Consider the following 15,939-nt stretch of genomic DNA (forward strand, 5'->3'; position numbering starts at 1 on the left):
AAATTATATAATAAAATAAACTAATACAACTAATAAAATAATATTTATAATAATGTCTTTATATTATTATTATTATTATTATTATTAATAATAATAATAATAATAATAATAATCATATTATTATTATTATTATTTACTAAATTGTATAATAAAATAAACTGATACAAATAATAAAATAGTAATATTATTAATAATTTTTTTATAAATAATGTATATAATAAAATAAACTAATACAAATAACAAAATAATAATAATATTAATAATAACAAAAATAAAAAAATCTATAAATAATGTATATAATAAAATTAATTAATACAAATAATAAAATAATAATATTATTAATAATAATAAAAATAAATATATAATGTCTTTATATATTATTATATTATTTATTAAACAATATAATAAAATAAACTAATACAAATAATACAAAATGTATTATTATTTTTAATAACATTAATCATAATAATAATAATATAAATAAATAAATAAATAATGTCTTTATATTATTATTAATATTATAAATAAAATTGTTCATATTGTTTGTTAAACTAAATTATAAAATAAACCAATACAAATAATAATAAAATAATAAGAATAATAATAACAATAATAATATGAAGACATTATTAAATATGTCTTTATATTATGTCTTTATTATATTACTTATATTATTTATAATACTTAATACAGACATTCTAAAAGCCATAAATATTATATAGTTATTTCCATTATTATATTTATACAGGTAAACTAAACTTATATATATATATATATATATATATATATATATATATATATATATATATATATATATATATATATATATATATAACAGTCACTAAACTTAACTAAACTAAACTAAACTTTTACAAATAATAAAATAATTATATTAATATTAATATAAATAATAATAACATCAAAGACAATAATAAATGATGTCTTTATTATATTATTTAATTTAATAATTAATTATTACAGACATTCTTAAATAAATATTAGATATTTATTTTATATATAATTATATATATATATATATATATATATATATATATATATATATATATATATATATATATATATATATATATATATATATATATATATATATAATTGTTGTTACTATTTTATTGATTATTACATTTACTAATTATGATCAAAATCTTGAAATGTAACAATATTATATTATTTGAATTACAAATCTTATAAGTATTATATTTTATTACTTTTATGTATCTATACTGTATGAAAATGTGATTAGATTTTCCCCCCATCAAAAAAAATAATGAATATTCATCACAATTAATGCACTTTTTCTAGGTCTTAATCAAATAAGCAAATTGTGATGCTGCCTGGTTCATTTTCACATAATCATCACATTTAAATAACCGATAATCATAATGTATATAAGCCAGCAATAATTCCAGCACAAGCAAAAAACTCTCTGATCAACTCCTAACTTTTTCGTGCGTCAAAATCCCTTCACTTGACAGCAGCTGGTAGAGTAGCATTTTTTTCTGTTTAGGATACATTTCCTCAAAGTAGTCGATGTGTGGAGGCTGCAGAATATCCAGAGCTGACAGCACCTGTGGAGAAACAAAGACAGAGTGCCAGAGGTCAGCTTTGACGCCAGTAAACGTGGGCACTGACACCAACATTCACATCACACTGGTTTCCAGGCACCAGCAGCAAAGGGACAGCCAGAGCTAATGGCACCATGGGGACAGAGAGTAAGCGAACGCTGACTGATTAACACAAAAGAGGAAGCTCACGTTGTCGTGCTTGAAGAAACAAAGCATCTTCAGCTCACGGAAAACCCTCTTGCAGGAGACCAGGTTTTGGAAGACATTGGGCATCTTTTTGAGGGCCACGCGTTTGCCGTCTCTGGGGTCTGTCACCGACCTGAGAAGAAGAGGAATGAGAGGAAAATGAGTGATTAGGTGGGCAAAGCTAAATATTCTGTGTGGAAAAGAGGTTTTCATGGCATAAATACTATCTTATGTTATGAATACAATTACATTAGTATGTATGTTTCCTGTTTAATGTATTTAAATGCAAATACATATATACATACAGTACATACATACACTGAAAAAATACTTATCTAAAATGAGCTGAAACCACACAATTCTTGGATTTGTGGGAAGACAACTCGATTGTTTTATGTTCAATCCACTTATATGTGTAATTAACTAATTAAATACATTAACTTAATTCCTTCTGTTATGATCACCAGCAGTGTTGCTCTTGCAGGCTGCTGGAGAATATTCACATTCAACTGCACTACAGATCCCATCATGCACTTCACTCACACACCTGGCCCTAATCCCCATGATTGCAAACACAAAGCTGAAGTTTATGAAGACTGATAACCTGGACTATAAATACGCCTTACTCAAACAAACATTTTGCTGATTCTTGTATCCTGTGAGCACTATGAAGCGTTATTCTTGTTTTGCCTGACCGTGGTTTTAATAATGGTGGGCAAAGCGAGGCTTCATAAAACACTGATACAGTCGAAGCAAATGTGTCAAAGCTTCGAAACGTTTCGAAACCTGTCTCTACATTGACACCTATTGGTCATTTTTATTGCTCTAGAACAGCTTTGGCAAAGAAACAGTTAAGCAAATTGAGGTATTAAACCCCAATTTTAAGAATAGAATTGGGGTTGCAAATGATTTAGTGAAGTGGTGAGAGTTCCTAACTAGCATATAGAAATAAATAGGTTCGAATCCAGGCTGGTGCAGCTGTAGATGTTAGGATTGAAATGCTCTGTTCTTGTAACGTTTTTTGTTTGAACATTGATCTGACATCCGAATGAACACTTTGTGAATAAATATGTCTCGCTTTGGTCAAAAAAGTAACATTATTAAAATACATTAAGTCACAATTTAAGATTATGATTTTTTCCATCAGTCAAACGCTGTTTCCCCAGTTCCCGAAATGCTTTTGAAATGGCAGATGCTTTAAATCGCTTTAGTCATGTGAATAAATGGGGCCCCTTTTAATAACCAATAATGGCCATTATAACAGAATAACGTACATTAAATTTAAACGATAAAGGTAAGCAATCAGTCAATGTGCAGAATCAGTGTATGTGGTTACATAAATTAATATATTAGCTTATCTTTGCACTCAGCCAAAACAGTTAACTGAGAACAAGTGATTCAAAAGACATAAGAATTGTTAGATAGAGACAACAAGATGAATTCAATATCACGTTTAACAACTATAGTGAGATGAGATCATCCAGCAGATGAACTGTCTGACATGCACTATACTCTCACCTGGGGTTTATGCTCACCCGCTGAACTAGTGGCTGCAGCTCTGGGCAGAGAGTGTGTGGTCACGTGATTTGCGTTTTTAGCCGTGTACTAGAATGAACAGAGAACTTTTCAGAATCGCTAAATGAAACGCCGGTGTATTTCCCGCGATTTCTCTGCGCCTCCCTTGCGTTTCTTCTCTCTGACTCTCGACTATTTTGACAAATACACACAGACGACGCACGCTCACACGGAGTCCAAAATAGGAGTTTGTGATTGGGCCAGCCCAATGTCAATACCGAAAAGAGCCAATGGGCTGCAGAGTGTCACATGGACCGGCCCGGTCTGTCTGTCCGGGAAAAAAAGCTTCTACTTTCAGAGAGTCACAGATCACAGCAGCGTCAATCAATAAGGCAGAAAAAAACGATAGGCTGCTAAGCCTTTTATGGGCCGATCAAATCATAAGACGATGATCAGCCCGGCCCAAAAAGTACGTCGGCCCACCGGGAAAGTGCCCGGTCTGCCAGATGGCAAGTTCGCCCCTGCGTGTGAGGATTATAGTGCGGTGGCAGCGGCGGCGCGCACACAGGGCTTCTACATGTGGGGATTGTTTACATCAGAGTGCGCATCAGTTCTGCGCAGCATATACGCAGTGTTTCTTCAAGCGGTTGATGGAAAATGAGCTAAGGCGCGTTCTAAGAATATAAATTCGGATCTATTATTTTTCACGGTATTTTGAAGTGCCCGCGATAACAATATCGTGCATATTCATTACCGTGATTTATCGCATTACCGAATACCGGCACAAGCCTATGTAGAAGAATAAAATATCACAATGTCCGTTTTTTCTAATATCGTGCGGCCCTAATATATAGCATAAATAATTGATTGTCACATCAATAAAACTAAAAGTAATTCATCTATACACTTTTAGGAACACAAATGAATCACTGAATAGTTGCTTTGAATAAATTCAGTGAATAAAACAGTTTGAATAATAAAAAATAATAGAATTGATCACTTCTAACATTTTGCAAGACTATAAAACTTCCCTCATACTGAAACCTGTAATGATAAATAAAAAGTGCTTTCATATTACTAAGATTCTCGTATTGTGATGTGATTTGATCTTTTACCATCTCTTTATTTATGTCTTAGTAAATTAATCATGAATATCTTAGCTAATTCATCTCCCTGAATAAATCTGTAATATAATCAAAGAGTTTGTCTGAGAAGAGCAAGCACGAGATGATTTGTTGATAAAGGCGAGCACTGAAGGGCTCTCAGTAATGGCCTTGAATATTGCCGGTTTGTGCACATCTTTTACCGTCACTGTGCTACGAACAGCTTGATGTGACCTTACCGAGAGACGCCAATTGGTATAAGAGCCTCTCCTTCTTCCTGAACACTAACACATTTCCCAGAGCAATGTTAAACACGTTACACAAATGCAGCAGCTATCATTTCTCCAGCATGCAGAGTCATTTCCATTCACCGCTTTCGTTGTTCATTTTAATGCATTGACTATATGTGAAAGACATTCTCTCTTGAATTGATAGCATTCGTGATTACAAAACGGAGCTTGTGTATGTTTATGCAAACTGCAAAGTGCACAATAAGTCTTAAATCAATACACAGATGTGTCATCAAGTGTATGTACTGTAAGTGTGTAAATTGCTTTGACTGTTTTGGTGTTATAATGGTCGTCTCAAATGTAGCTGGTAAACCTCAGAGGTGCGATCACTGCACGTCCCTGAACACGGAGACTGAAACAGAATGGAACATTCAGACTGAAAAACAATTCATGCTCACGCAACAATACACAGGACAGTTCTGAACGCCAAAAATAACAAAACTATTGTTTATTTTAAAGAGCACAAAAGAGTTTTTATTGTCATACGAGGAAAGCAAAAGCTGCGGATTTTTGTTTTATTAAGGGGAAAATGAGAGATGAGAGTTCTTTTCAACATTTTAACAGCTGTGTTATGCATAACATAATTCTAGAGCAATAAAACAAGCCAATTGACACACTAGTGATTAAAGTAGTATACGATTAATATAGCATTATAACAGGATTAGTAGTATTTGAGTGTAATTCTAAAATATTATAACATTTTTGTATGTATTTGTTCTCTGAGACTTAAATTTTTAATAAAAACATTTGGATGAACTAAAAATGTAGCATAAGCAAACATATTATTTCCCATGTTTTTTAATAGCCATGAAAATGTATGGGTTTATTTGAATTTAAAAATGGCAAAAAAAAACAAACATCTAGTAGCATTTTAAAACAGTGTGTATTCAAATATCAAATAAAGCTAAATAAATATTTAAAAAATTATTAGAACAATATGCTTAAAATACTACTGAACTGTAATGAATTTCATAATATTAATGCATATAACAACAATAATACTATTTTGTTATAATTGTTATTATTATTATTATTCATTCATTCATTTTCTTTTCGGCTTAGTTTTCAACAGGGGTTGCCACAGCGGAATGAACCGCCAACTTATTCAGCATATGTTTTACACAGCCCTTCCAGCTGCAAACCAGTACTGGGAAACATCCATACACACTCATTCACACACATACACTATGGCCAATATAGTTTTTTCAATTCACGTATACACGTTTTTGGACTTTGAGGGGAAACCGGAGCGCCTGGAGGAAACCCTTGTGTACACAGGGAGAACATGCAAACTCCACACGAAAATTATTATTATTATTAATAATTATTATAATTATTATTAATAATAATGATAATAACACTTTTGATTAATTAAAAATATAGCATAAGCAAACATTATTTCAACACGCTTTTTACTGGCCATGAAACTGTATGGGTATTTTTTTTCATTTGCAATTTAAAACATTGTGTATTCCATATATCAAGTTATTCATTCATTATGTTTTCGGCTTAGTCCCTTTATTAATCTGGGGTCGCCACAGCAAAACTAACCGCCAACTTATCTAGCATGTGTTTTATGCAGCGGATGCCCTTCCAGCTGCAACCCATCACTGGGAAACATCCATACACACTCATTCACACTCATAAACTACGGACAATTTAGCCTACCCAATTCACCTGCATGTCTTTGGACTTGTGGGGTAAACCGGAGCACCCGGCGGAAACCCACGCCAACACAGGGAGAACATGCAAACTCTACACAGGAACGCCAACTGACCCAGCCGAAGCTCAAACCAGCAACCTTCTTGCTGTGAGGCGAACATGCTACCCACCGCGCCACCGTGCAGCCCTATTATTATTATTATTATTGTTATTGTTATTATTATTATTATTATTATTATTATTATTATTATTATCATTATTATTATTATTATTATTATTATCAGGCCTGTCAAAAAGAAATTTTAGTTGTGCAATTATATAATTGATATATACTGATTATATAATGATTATATAACAGCATAGTAATGCAAATAGCCATAAACACTTTAAAATACTTGTATAAATATATATTGCAAAGGCACAAATTATTGAGGTCATCTCCAAGTATTGAACAATAAGTCGATATATTGATTATTGTGACAGGCCTAATGATAATAAACATAAAATTATTGGCGAGTAGCACTGTTTTATACACATGCCAATCCCGAAATTTACTTGTGTTTGGCTCTTGGTAAGTGTCTTGTTATATCACACTATACAGCATATCTATAGCACACAATGTGTGACATGTTTATTGCAGCAATGTATGTGGGGGAAAACAAAGACAAAGTGCAACACAGTGGTGACAAACATATAATGGGGATTAAAAACAAATGAGGTGTTTATCAGGCCATGAGAAAACATTGATCGCCAAGATGAATGATTAACAGAGAAAAAGGTCTCTTGGGTCGGCACCACACACACACACACACACACTCGCCTGCTCATGGCATGTGATTCACAAGCTGGATTAGACAACAGCACGAGGGAGAAGGAAAGGAGAGAGAGAAAGAGAGAGAGATGTTTCTTTGATAAAAGGCCATCGCTACAGCACTGCCATCTCTCCTCAGTATCAAAACAAACGCTACAGCAGGAAATGAAGACAAGTTTTCTTGGAAAATAGAGCAATAAAGACAGACAGACTCGTAGAGATATACACGCTGAATGAAAATGTGACAGACAACGCTGTAGATTTCTACAGGAAGAATTTCAGAGCTAACAATGATGCAGTTTGTTTGCACATCTCAACTAGGCCGTCATGCAACACTGAGTCAGTATTTTCTACATTCATTTTTCCCATTTGGATTTTTGAAATATCTGTTTTAAGTGTTATAAGCTATGAACCAAACTAACCACATTGTAAAATTTTCATCAATGAACTGGATTTTGTGATTTACGGGTGTTTTCTGTTTATTGTATGTCAGGGCTATTCAATTAGTTTGTCATGGGGGCCAGTTCATGAAAAGCATCCCAAATGAGAGGCCGGAGAGATATGACTTGCCAAATGAGTGATGACACAACAGCATATAAGAGCCCATATGTTGTATTTTTGCTCCTTACGACACCCACGTTGGCTTTTTCTACATTAAAATGTTAATATATTGTATTTTAAAGCTAAATAATATTAGTATAATAGGCCTTTTTTACAAACATATTCAGATGTTGTATTTGCTTAAGTAGGCTTCTTCTACATTGAAACACATTCATATGTTATGTTTTAAACTGCGTAACAGGGATGCAACAATTATAGATTTTGGTTGTACGATTATATAGTCTGAAGAATCATCATGGTTTCACGGTAATCACGTCTAATGTAAATTTAAGCTTTATATTAGCTAAGAATTTAAATTACTGTTGCTATCATCTACGTTCATATGTATACATACATAATCATTTTAATAATAATTTGTCTAACATATCTTTTGTTTACATGAACTGAACTCTCAATTCTACAACTCTCAATGCTACGGCGTGAGATGTTTTCCACTGAGTGCGCCTGAAAAGCCGCGAGCGAGTGGCTCCGCTTGTGCGCTCATATTGGCATATATTCTTACATTTGACATAACGAAATTGCGTGCGGAAAAAACATGATCTGTGAACGGCCCGCTGCTATTTTTAATCCAGTGTGGGCGCGTATTAGCCTCGGGACTTTAAACTAGCACACCATTGGCATAACTTTGTTTAGTTGCAGTAGTTTCGTTTCATGCAACAGAAATGCAGCCTAAAGGATCCTTTAAGATTAATTAACCATGACGAATTAAAGTGCAGTTAATAGTGAAATTGATAAATCATTGCATCCCTAATAACAATATCAGTGCATTGTACAAAAGGTCTTTTCTACAAACATATCCAAATGTTTTCGGCTGTTCGCACCACTCGCTTAATGTCACGTGACTCACGCTCTGCGCAGCCTTCAACTGCAGCTGCTGTATTGATCATATGCACGTCACTTCAGAGCTATAGCGGCCGTTTTTCAACTGAACTAAATTTATTTTTGATGTCTTCGTCAGACTAATTGGATGAACAAATTGCCTCAACTCTGCATGTAAATTTTATTGATATTTTAGTAGTTTGAAATAATATACTGTGTAAGAAATTATATATAGGGAAATATACCCGTAACATAACAGAAAAAGTACTGGAAATTTATGACATGTTTATTACAGGTTAATTATTGGTAATTTACAACAACATTCCAGACAATAGATCACTTCAAACTATCAAAAGTGTCAATAAAAGTCACTTTTTCGAAATCAAAAGTTCTTTGGAGGAAAGATAAAGGTCCCATAATGTAATTTTAAAGCATAAATAAATGGAAAAACAAAATCACAAAATTTGGAAAACTGCTAATTTACAGATGATTTTAACAATGCAGCCACAAAATCAAGACTGGCTCATTTGCAGTGCTTCATGGGAGTGGGCAGAGTTAAAAAAATTTGGCTGCATTTTGCTAACTGTAAAAGTTATTGCACACTGAATCCGAAATCTTCGTCCTCTTCCTGTTCGTCTTCAACCTTAAAAAATAAATTTGACCCCACGTTGTGTTCATTGTATTGTCACACTGCCTCCATAACTTTCGTCCGTCATAAAAAAATTACAATCAGGTTTGATTGTTTTCCGCTTTTCACATCCAAAAAAGCATTTTGAGAGGTGTTGTGACAGTTTAGAACCACCGTACAAGCAAAACGCTAAATACAGAATGTCGTCATTTGAGGCACAGATACTTTTATTTTATGCACTGTGTTTATCATAAAGATAGAATGTGGTGGAGTTGAGAACCCCTATGCTGGATTCAGTGATTGGCGCAACTCTCTCCTGCAGCTGTTTGGGGTGTATATAATAATGTTTAATGTAATGTATAATGTATATAATAGAAAGCATGGTCTGCTTTCTGTCCATTGCTCCGATACGTCCACACGGCCACCATCTATACTACCAGTCTCTATTCAGGATTTGTTAATGTACGTAAATGTGTAAAGTATCACAAGCATTGTATCAAAATTCCACTTATTTCATGAAATAAACTTTGCATTTTGGGATAATCATAGCGCTGATATTTGATCTTTACTTTCTTTTTCTATTTTGGAGAAGAGAGAGGAGAACAAAGTGTCACTGCTGAATGTTTTGAGTTTTCTTCAGAATGGATTATTTAATATGCATCGGTCATGGTTTGTGTAAGTGACAAATTTTTTTGCATATGGATACGAAAAAAACGCATATGAACATTTCAGACTTCAGTGTGGAAAGACCTCTAGACTTGCATTCGAGGATTGTTTTGTGTAAGCATTATTTGTAATTAATTCCAATGTTAAACACAATTTAAAAATAAGGGCATAAACAAAATCACACATTGTTGTTTAACAACCTCTAAACTTAAAGGTGTCGTGAAATTAAAATATATATATTTTACATGCTACTTTCAGTCTGTTAGTATAAGTATATCTATAAGCTAGTGTGCTCCAAAACAGCAACTTAATTCACGTTTAGAAAATCTAAAACTGATATAAACATCCAACCAAACCTTGGAGTTTGTCATTTCCGCCTAAATGGACCAACGTTTTTTTCACGTCACCTCATATTTCAGTTTCTTATAAAATCTTGACCAATCAAATGCTTTCTAATATCTGACATGCCCCGCCCCCTTCAAGAGGCTTCTCATTTGCTTTTTATTTGATGCACTTGAGCTCAACCACTCTCACTGGCAGAGCTGTGATAAAACATCACACTATTGGCTGTTTTTTAAAAGAGGAGGAGCTACCCAATGTCCCACCCTCTCTTTATATTTCAATTGAGATTACGTCAAACATGGAATAAAAAATGCACATTTCAAAGCACTTCACGGGACCTTTAAAATATCAATATTCCAACATAATAGGACTTGTAGAACACAACTGTTGGACCCTATTGACCTTTTTCTTCATGTATGAGCAGGCAAAGCCATCGGAATCTTTTAGGCTCGAGATTTCCGGTCTCATACACTTCCGTTGATTTTTAGACATTAAAAACAGCTTGTTCTGCTACATGTTGCAAACTGATATTTTCTTATTATATTACTCTACTTTTTACGTATAGGTATAAACACACTTGTTTGTAGAGCAAGAGGTTTGACCGATTTCTGATGTTTATTAATACTTGTATTTTTCCCATAGGCGACTGAATCTGAAGTTTTAAAACAATCGCAAAAACGGGCACACTTCAGAATCGGGCACACTTATTCTTCAACACATTAAAGAATAAGACTAATAGCAAAGATTTAGGGGCGGAACTTGCTATGATCAGAGTACAGTTTAAAACCTGTTTTGCAATCAGCTGGGTGAGCCTCCTTCAGATTCCACATTAATAAAGTAAACGCTGCCAAAAATAAACATGAATCAAATGCCTGATAGAAATTACAGGCCTGACTAGACTTAAAAAAACATAATTAGTCCTGTTGTTTCTTTCTAAGCTTAGTTTTCACAGACGTTCGTGAGGGGGAGTCATCTAATTTAAGTCATTAAAGCCTTGTCAGCAGCCATGCAGCGAAATCCCTGCCTCCACCGTCTCCAGGTGCCAAAGAAAACCACAACACGAGGCCACGTGAACCCGACTGACGCCTGGACTCCAGCTCTTCAGGACCTACTTCCTGGAGACAGAGGAGAGAAATGTCCAAAATAGAAAGATATGCCTCACGTCTATCGCTGCATCTCTTTCTCACTCTCTTTCCCCCCTCCACTTTTAATCATTGGCTATTCAGAGATGAAAAGCCTTTCTGAAAGGGAAAAAAGATTAGCCGAGTACTTCAGACATGGCTTTTCTCTCTCCAAGTGCACATGAACATGTCCTCACAAACCAAAAACGGCTCTATTAACCATCTTTTTTGACATTGCAGAAAGCAAGTTAGAGGTTGATTTGAGGTTTAGATCTGACTACAAGTGGGAAAACCTTTGGGACTAAAGAGCAGTTTAATTAATCTTTAACTACAAAATGGTTTCTCTCTTTTTTCTGTTCACAACATATATTTCAATCTTTTTTATTGTGTTCTGAATAATGTTGTTATTCCAGGGCTCAAAAAAACTGCTATTATATTTTCCTGTTGAAATACCAAAAATGAAACCATCCTGCCTGTTGGAATATCTTAATGGAAGGAAAAAAATATAGCCTATTTCAGTACGTTTGCATTCTCTCACAAATTGGGTAACTATATTGTATGTAATTTTCATGCATCTAGAAACCACTATCAATATGTATTTGAATTTGCGTTTGCGCTTACAGCTCGTTGTCAAAAAACTGGTACTTTTAACCAAGGCTCATTCTCAAAATGTACTACTATATACATTTCTGGTAAGTGTCAAATATGTCCTGGGAGGTAAGGTTTTTTTGTTGCAGTTTTTGATTTCGCGAATTTCTCTCGCGAGTGCCATTCGCACCTGCTGTTCTCCAGTAGATCCACCAGAGGCCGCTATCGACTGACTGAATGACTGACTGACCGATCGACTGATTGACTGGTCCACCCTCCTCCTTCCCTAAACCTAACTAATAGTGTTTTTAAAAGCACAAATTGACCTGCCCACCCATGTCCCTAAACCCAACCAACAGTTTTATAAAGCAATACAGAAAAAAAAGCCCCCGTCTGATTTTGACCACGTTTTGAGATTTTAACACATTCTCACCCTGTTATTTACTTGTTTATTTAAATTTTTGGCTCAGACTATTTTTGTCTTACCTGCTTTCTGGGACCGTTCTTCACCGGACTTGAACCCTGTCATCACAGTCAATTCATCATACCGCCCTGTATCGTTCGTTTTAAAGACGAAATGCAGCCATACATAATTTGCGATATCCAGAAATGTACGTATATAGGGCTTCGTTTTCAGAATGAGCCTATATTGGGTACTAGGTACCAAGTTGATTAAAAAATTTATATATATAAATTATAAATAAATCAATAAAGGAAGGCCTACCAGGTTTTCACATGTTTTTTCATGGACAACAAAAAAAGAAATAGTTAAACAAATAAATAAATGAAAACAATTAATAAAATGTGGTTATTTTTAAAACTATACATGTAGGCTATAATGAATGCCATCTCATTTCATTTTTTTTCATTTAGTAAATGTATGTATTTATTTTTATATAGTAAATAATGTCTTTTCTATGTGGGCCACTTGAATTTATTTCGGGCTACCAAAAACTTAAAAATGCTTGCCTGAAAAGCTACCAAGAATGTTAAAATTTTGCAAGCCTTGTTTTCTCTGAATAGATCTGTCCTAATTAGGAAGACATGCAATTAGTGTTCACAGAACATGTTTTTTACACTGAAAGCTAAGCCTGTGTATGAACCTAATGTAATTATTTTAATCAGTAAAGCCTGTGGCATTTTGTGGCATAAGGAAATCTAAAATACAAACGTGAGGTAAAGATCTCCTAATGAAACATATATAATCATCTCATGTCCAAAAACCACTAGAAGAGTAATATATTTTGCTGACTTATCTACTTATGTTAGCCCAAATGTTTTGAAAAATGTTCAAATCCAGTGAAATAAGCTGTTTTAATGGTCACAATTTATTTTAATGGACAATCCATGCTTTCAACAAACCATGAACTTTTAGACTTTTAGCCCAATAAACTTCTAATTAGCTGCTTCTTAATAGTAAAGTAGTAGTTGGGTTTAGGTATTGGCTAGGATTAGGTATGTAAAATAAGATCATACTTTACAAATCATAATAAACAGTTAATATATTAATGCAGGCAATAAGCCAGTATGGTATGAATTGTTCACATTTTGACATGGATCTTGTCATTGTGTCGACATGCAAAGGATCAACATTGAGTTTTGATTTATTTAAAACAGAGAAACACTAAATATGCTTTAATATCTTGAGTATTTTATTAGACTACTGGGATAATAAACAATTTCTATTGGTTTTACACAATATAACTACAGAACACTTTAGCTTTAAATGAAAAAGATTACCACAACTCTATTTGAGAATTTTTTTGAACATAATGCTAATCCGATTGAATTAATTATGCTAAACTAAGCTAAAAAGTGACCCTGCCAGAACAAGAAATAGGCTAAATGGATTCAAAAATGGTTCAAGTCAACCGGTTAACTCCAGAAGACTTGTAAAATAAGGTTTTACTTAAAAGTTTTAATATGAATAAAAAAAGAATTTAGATTTTGTGATCTCCCTGCACTCTTCTTCTAGTCAACCTCCCTCGCTCTGTCATTGACTTTACCATCAAAAAACAGCAACAGTTTATATCAACTCAAGGTTTCGACCTTGTCAAAACTCTCTCTGGCTGTACAACGCACATTTTCACAAACCTGAATGAATGCAGACTTGTCTACAGCCCAGAATACAGGTAAAAGTTCTCCTTCAACACATTCATTGACAAACACAATAGCATACCGTCTCATTGTACTGTGTAATTACACATTTATGCTGTTTAGGAGATAAGAACTCGCAAAGCCGGTCTAGGAAATCCAGAAGAACATCCTGGGTGCAAAGCCAAGCTCAAGGTGAATCTGTATTTCCCTAAAGCCAGCGAAAAAAATCCATACGACAGAAAAAAAGCACATCATCTCATGAATACTACAAGAGCAGAATCCACTCTGCATAGTCTCACTCCTTGAAGGTTTGTTCGAGTCTCAAAGGCTATTGATTTTACTTGGCCAAAACACGCAGATCCGTATCACAGGCAGATTGCCGTGTTTTGTATCAATATAATACGAGTTAGCGGACGAAACAATGTGCTGATGAAAATCTGGCCCAAATCAGGCAAACGGGAGCCACGTAATAAGTGGGCAAACCCTGCCGAATTGTATCTCGTGATTAAAAGCCTCTCTGGTGAAGGGTTTTTCTTCGAGCTGGGCATTTTGAAAGGGGCAAACCTATAGAGATCAGCCTGTAATCTGAGGCCAGCCATTTTAACTCAGTCGTTAATAATTCAACATCGACCATATTCACACTGGTACCGAGGGACAATGGCATGTTTGATGAAAGAAAATAAAACGTATTTTTAGAAACCAAACAAGATTTCAGGGCGCTGGCGAGAGCATGTATTTTTTTTCCAAGATGCTTATTTAACAGTTACAGACAGCAAATATAGACCTGTCGTCGAGAGGGGAAAAACTTGTGTTTACGCTGTTGCTGGACAAACTGTCCTCTAAGTGTTTGGTAAATTGCATGCCACTTTGTAAGTGTAAAAGCTCAGGCTGTACACTCCGAGTCTGAAATGAGTCACAAAACAACTCTTTAGAAAAATTATTCTGTGTATTCTGTGCGTTCAAGAAGACACCACTTCCGACTTCCTAATTGCAAATTTTACAGTCATCTACTGGATAGAAGTGATTTCAAATGCAGTTCAGGTCCTAGTGCAGAACTGAGGCTGTGGTTCGGTTCATGATAGAAATATGAACCATCCCTTGGAATGAAGGAGGAATAATTATAGAGAGATTAACAATGTATTCTGCAAAAAAATATCTGTTGATTAACAGTTTCCGTATTTTGTGTTTTCCATTTATTTACGGTTATTAATTGCATTATGGGACCTTGATCTCTGCTCTGTTGACTTTTGATGTTGGAAATTCAACTCCACTGATTTTTATTGAAAGTTTAGTAGTTTGAATAATGTATACGGAATACTATATAGAGAATTAGTCTGTAAAATAGCAGGAAATGTAATAGCAGATTTTTACTACTCAAGCTCCTTATTGATAGGTACCCCTGTATACATTTCTGGAGAGTGCAAAATTTATTCCAGGAGAATCGTTTTTTTGCAGTTTTTGTTTTCGCGAATCCACCAGAGGCCGCTGTGTATCCTTTTTCAGATCTCAAATTTCTCTCACGAGTGACGCTCACGCTGTCGACTGACTGACTGACTGATCAACCAACTGCTTTCTGGAACCATTGTTCACCAGACTCCAATCCCGTCATCACAGTCAACTCATCTCTGCGTCTCAAGTCCGCCGATGTACATGGCGAGCTACTGGACAAACTGGTAACATCAGAAAAGCCGTCCACACAGAGGTAAGCAGTCAGCTGGTAGCGCAAAAAAAAAAAAAAAACAGAAGCCGTCGACGTGGTCATACAATCCCATAGCGGTTGTTTTAAAGATGAAATGCAGCCATATGTAGCTCTGGCTACATAATTCGTGCTCTCCAGAAATGTTTATGGGAGTACATTTTCACAATGGGCCTGTGTTGGTTTATTACCCGGTTTTTGTACCGTATTA

General features: G+C 34.5%; 1 protein-coding gene across 1 annotated transcript in view; it reads right to left on the reverse strand.

Annotated features, from left to right (window-relative positions):
* The window catches only part of nlk2 (nemo-like kinase, type 2), a 143,911-nt gene that overhangs the window by 83,610 nt on the left and 44,362 nt on the right, over window positions 1-15,939 (reverse strand). Inside the window, exons 2-3 of the mRNA XM_056474539.1 lie at window positions 1,773-1,902; window positions 1,531-1,586 (exon numbers count right to left, since the gene is read on the reverse strand). Of these exons, the coding sequence (XP_056330514.1) occupies window positions 1,531-1,586; window positions 1,773-1,902 (186 nt within the window). The remainder of the gene's footprint in view (window positions 1-1,530; window positions 1,587-1,772; window positions 1,903-15,939) is intronic.

Source organism: Danio aesculapii, chromosome 15 (genome assembly GCF_903798145.1).
Source record: "Danio aesculapii chromosome 15, fDanAes4.1, whole genome shotgun sequence".
NCBI classification, from domain to species: Eukaryota; Metazoa; Chordata; class Actinopteri; order Cypriniformes; family Danionidae; genus Danio; species Danio aesculapii.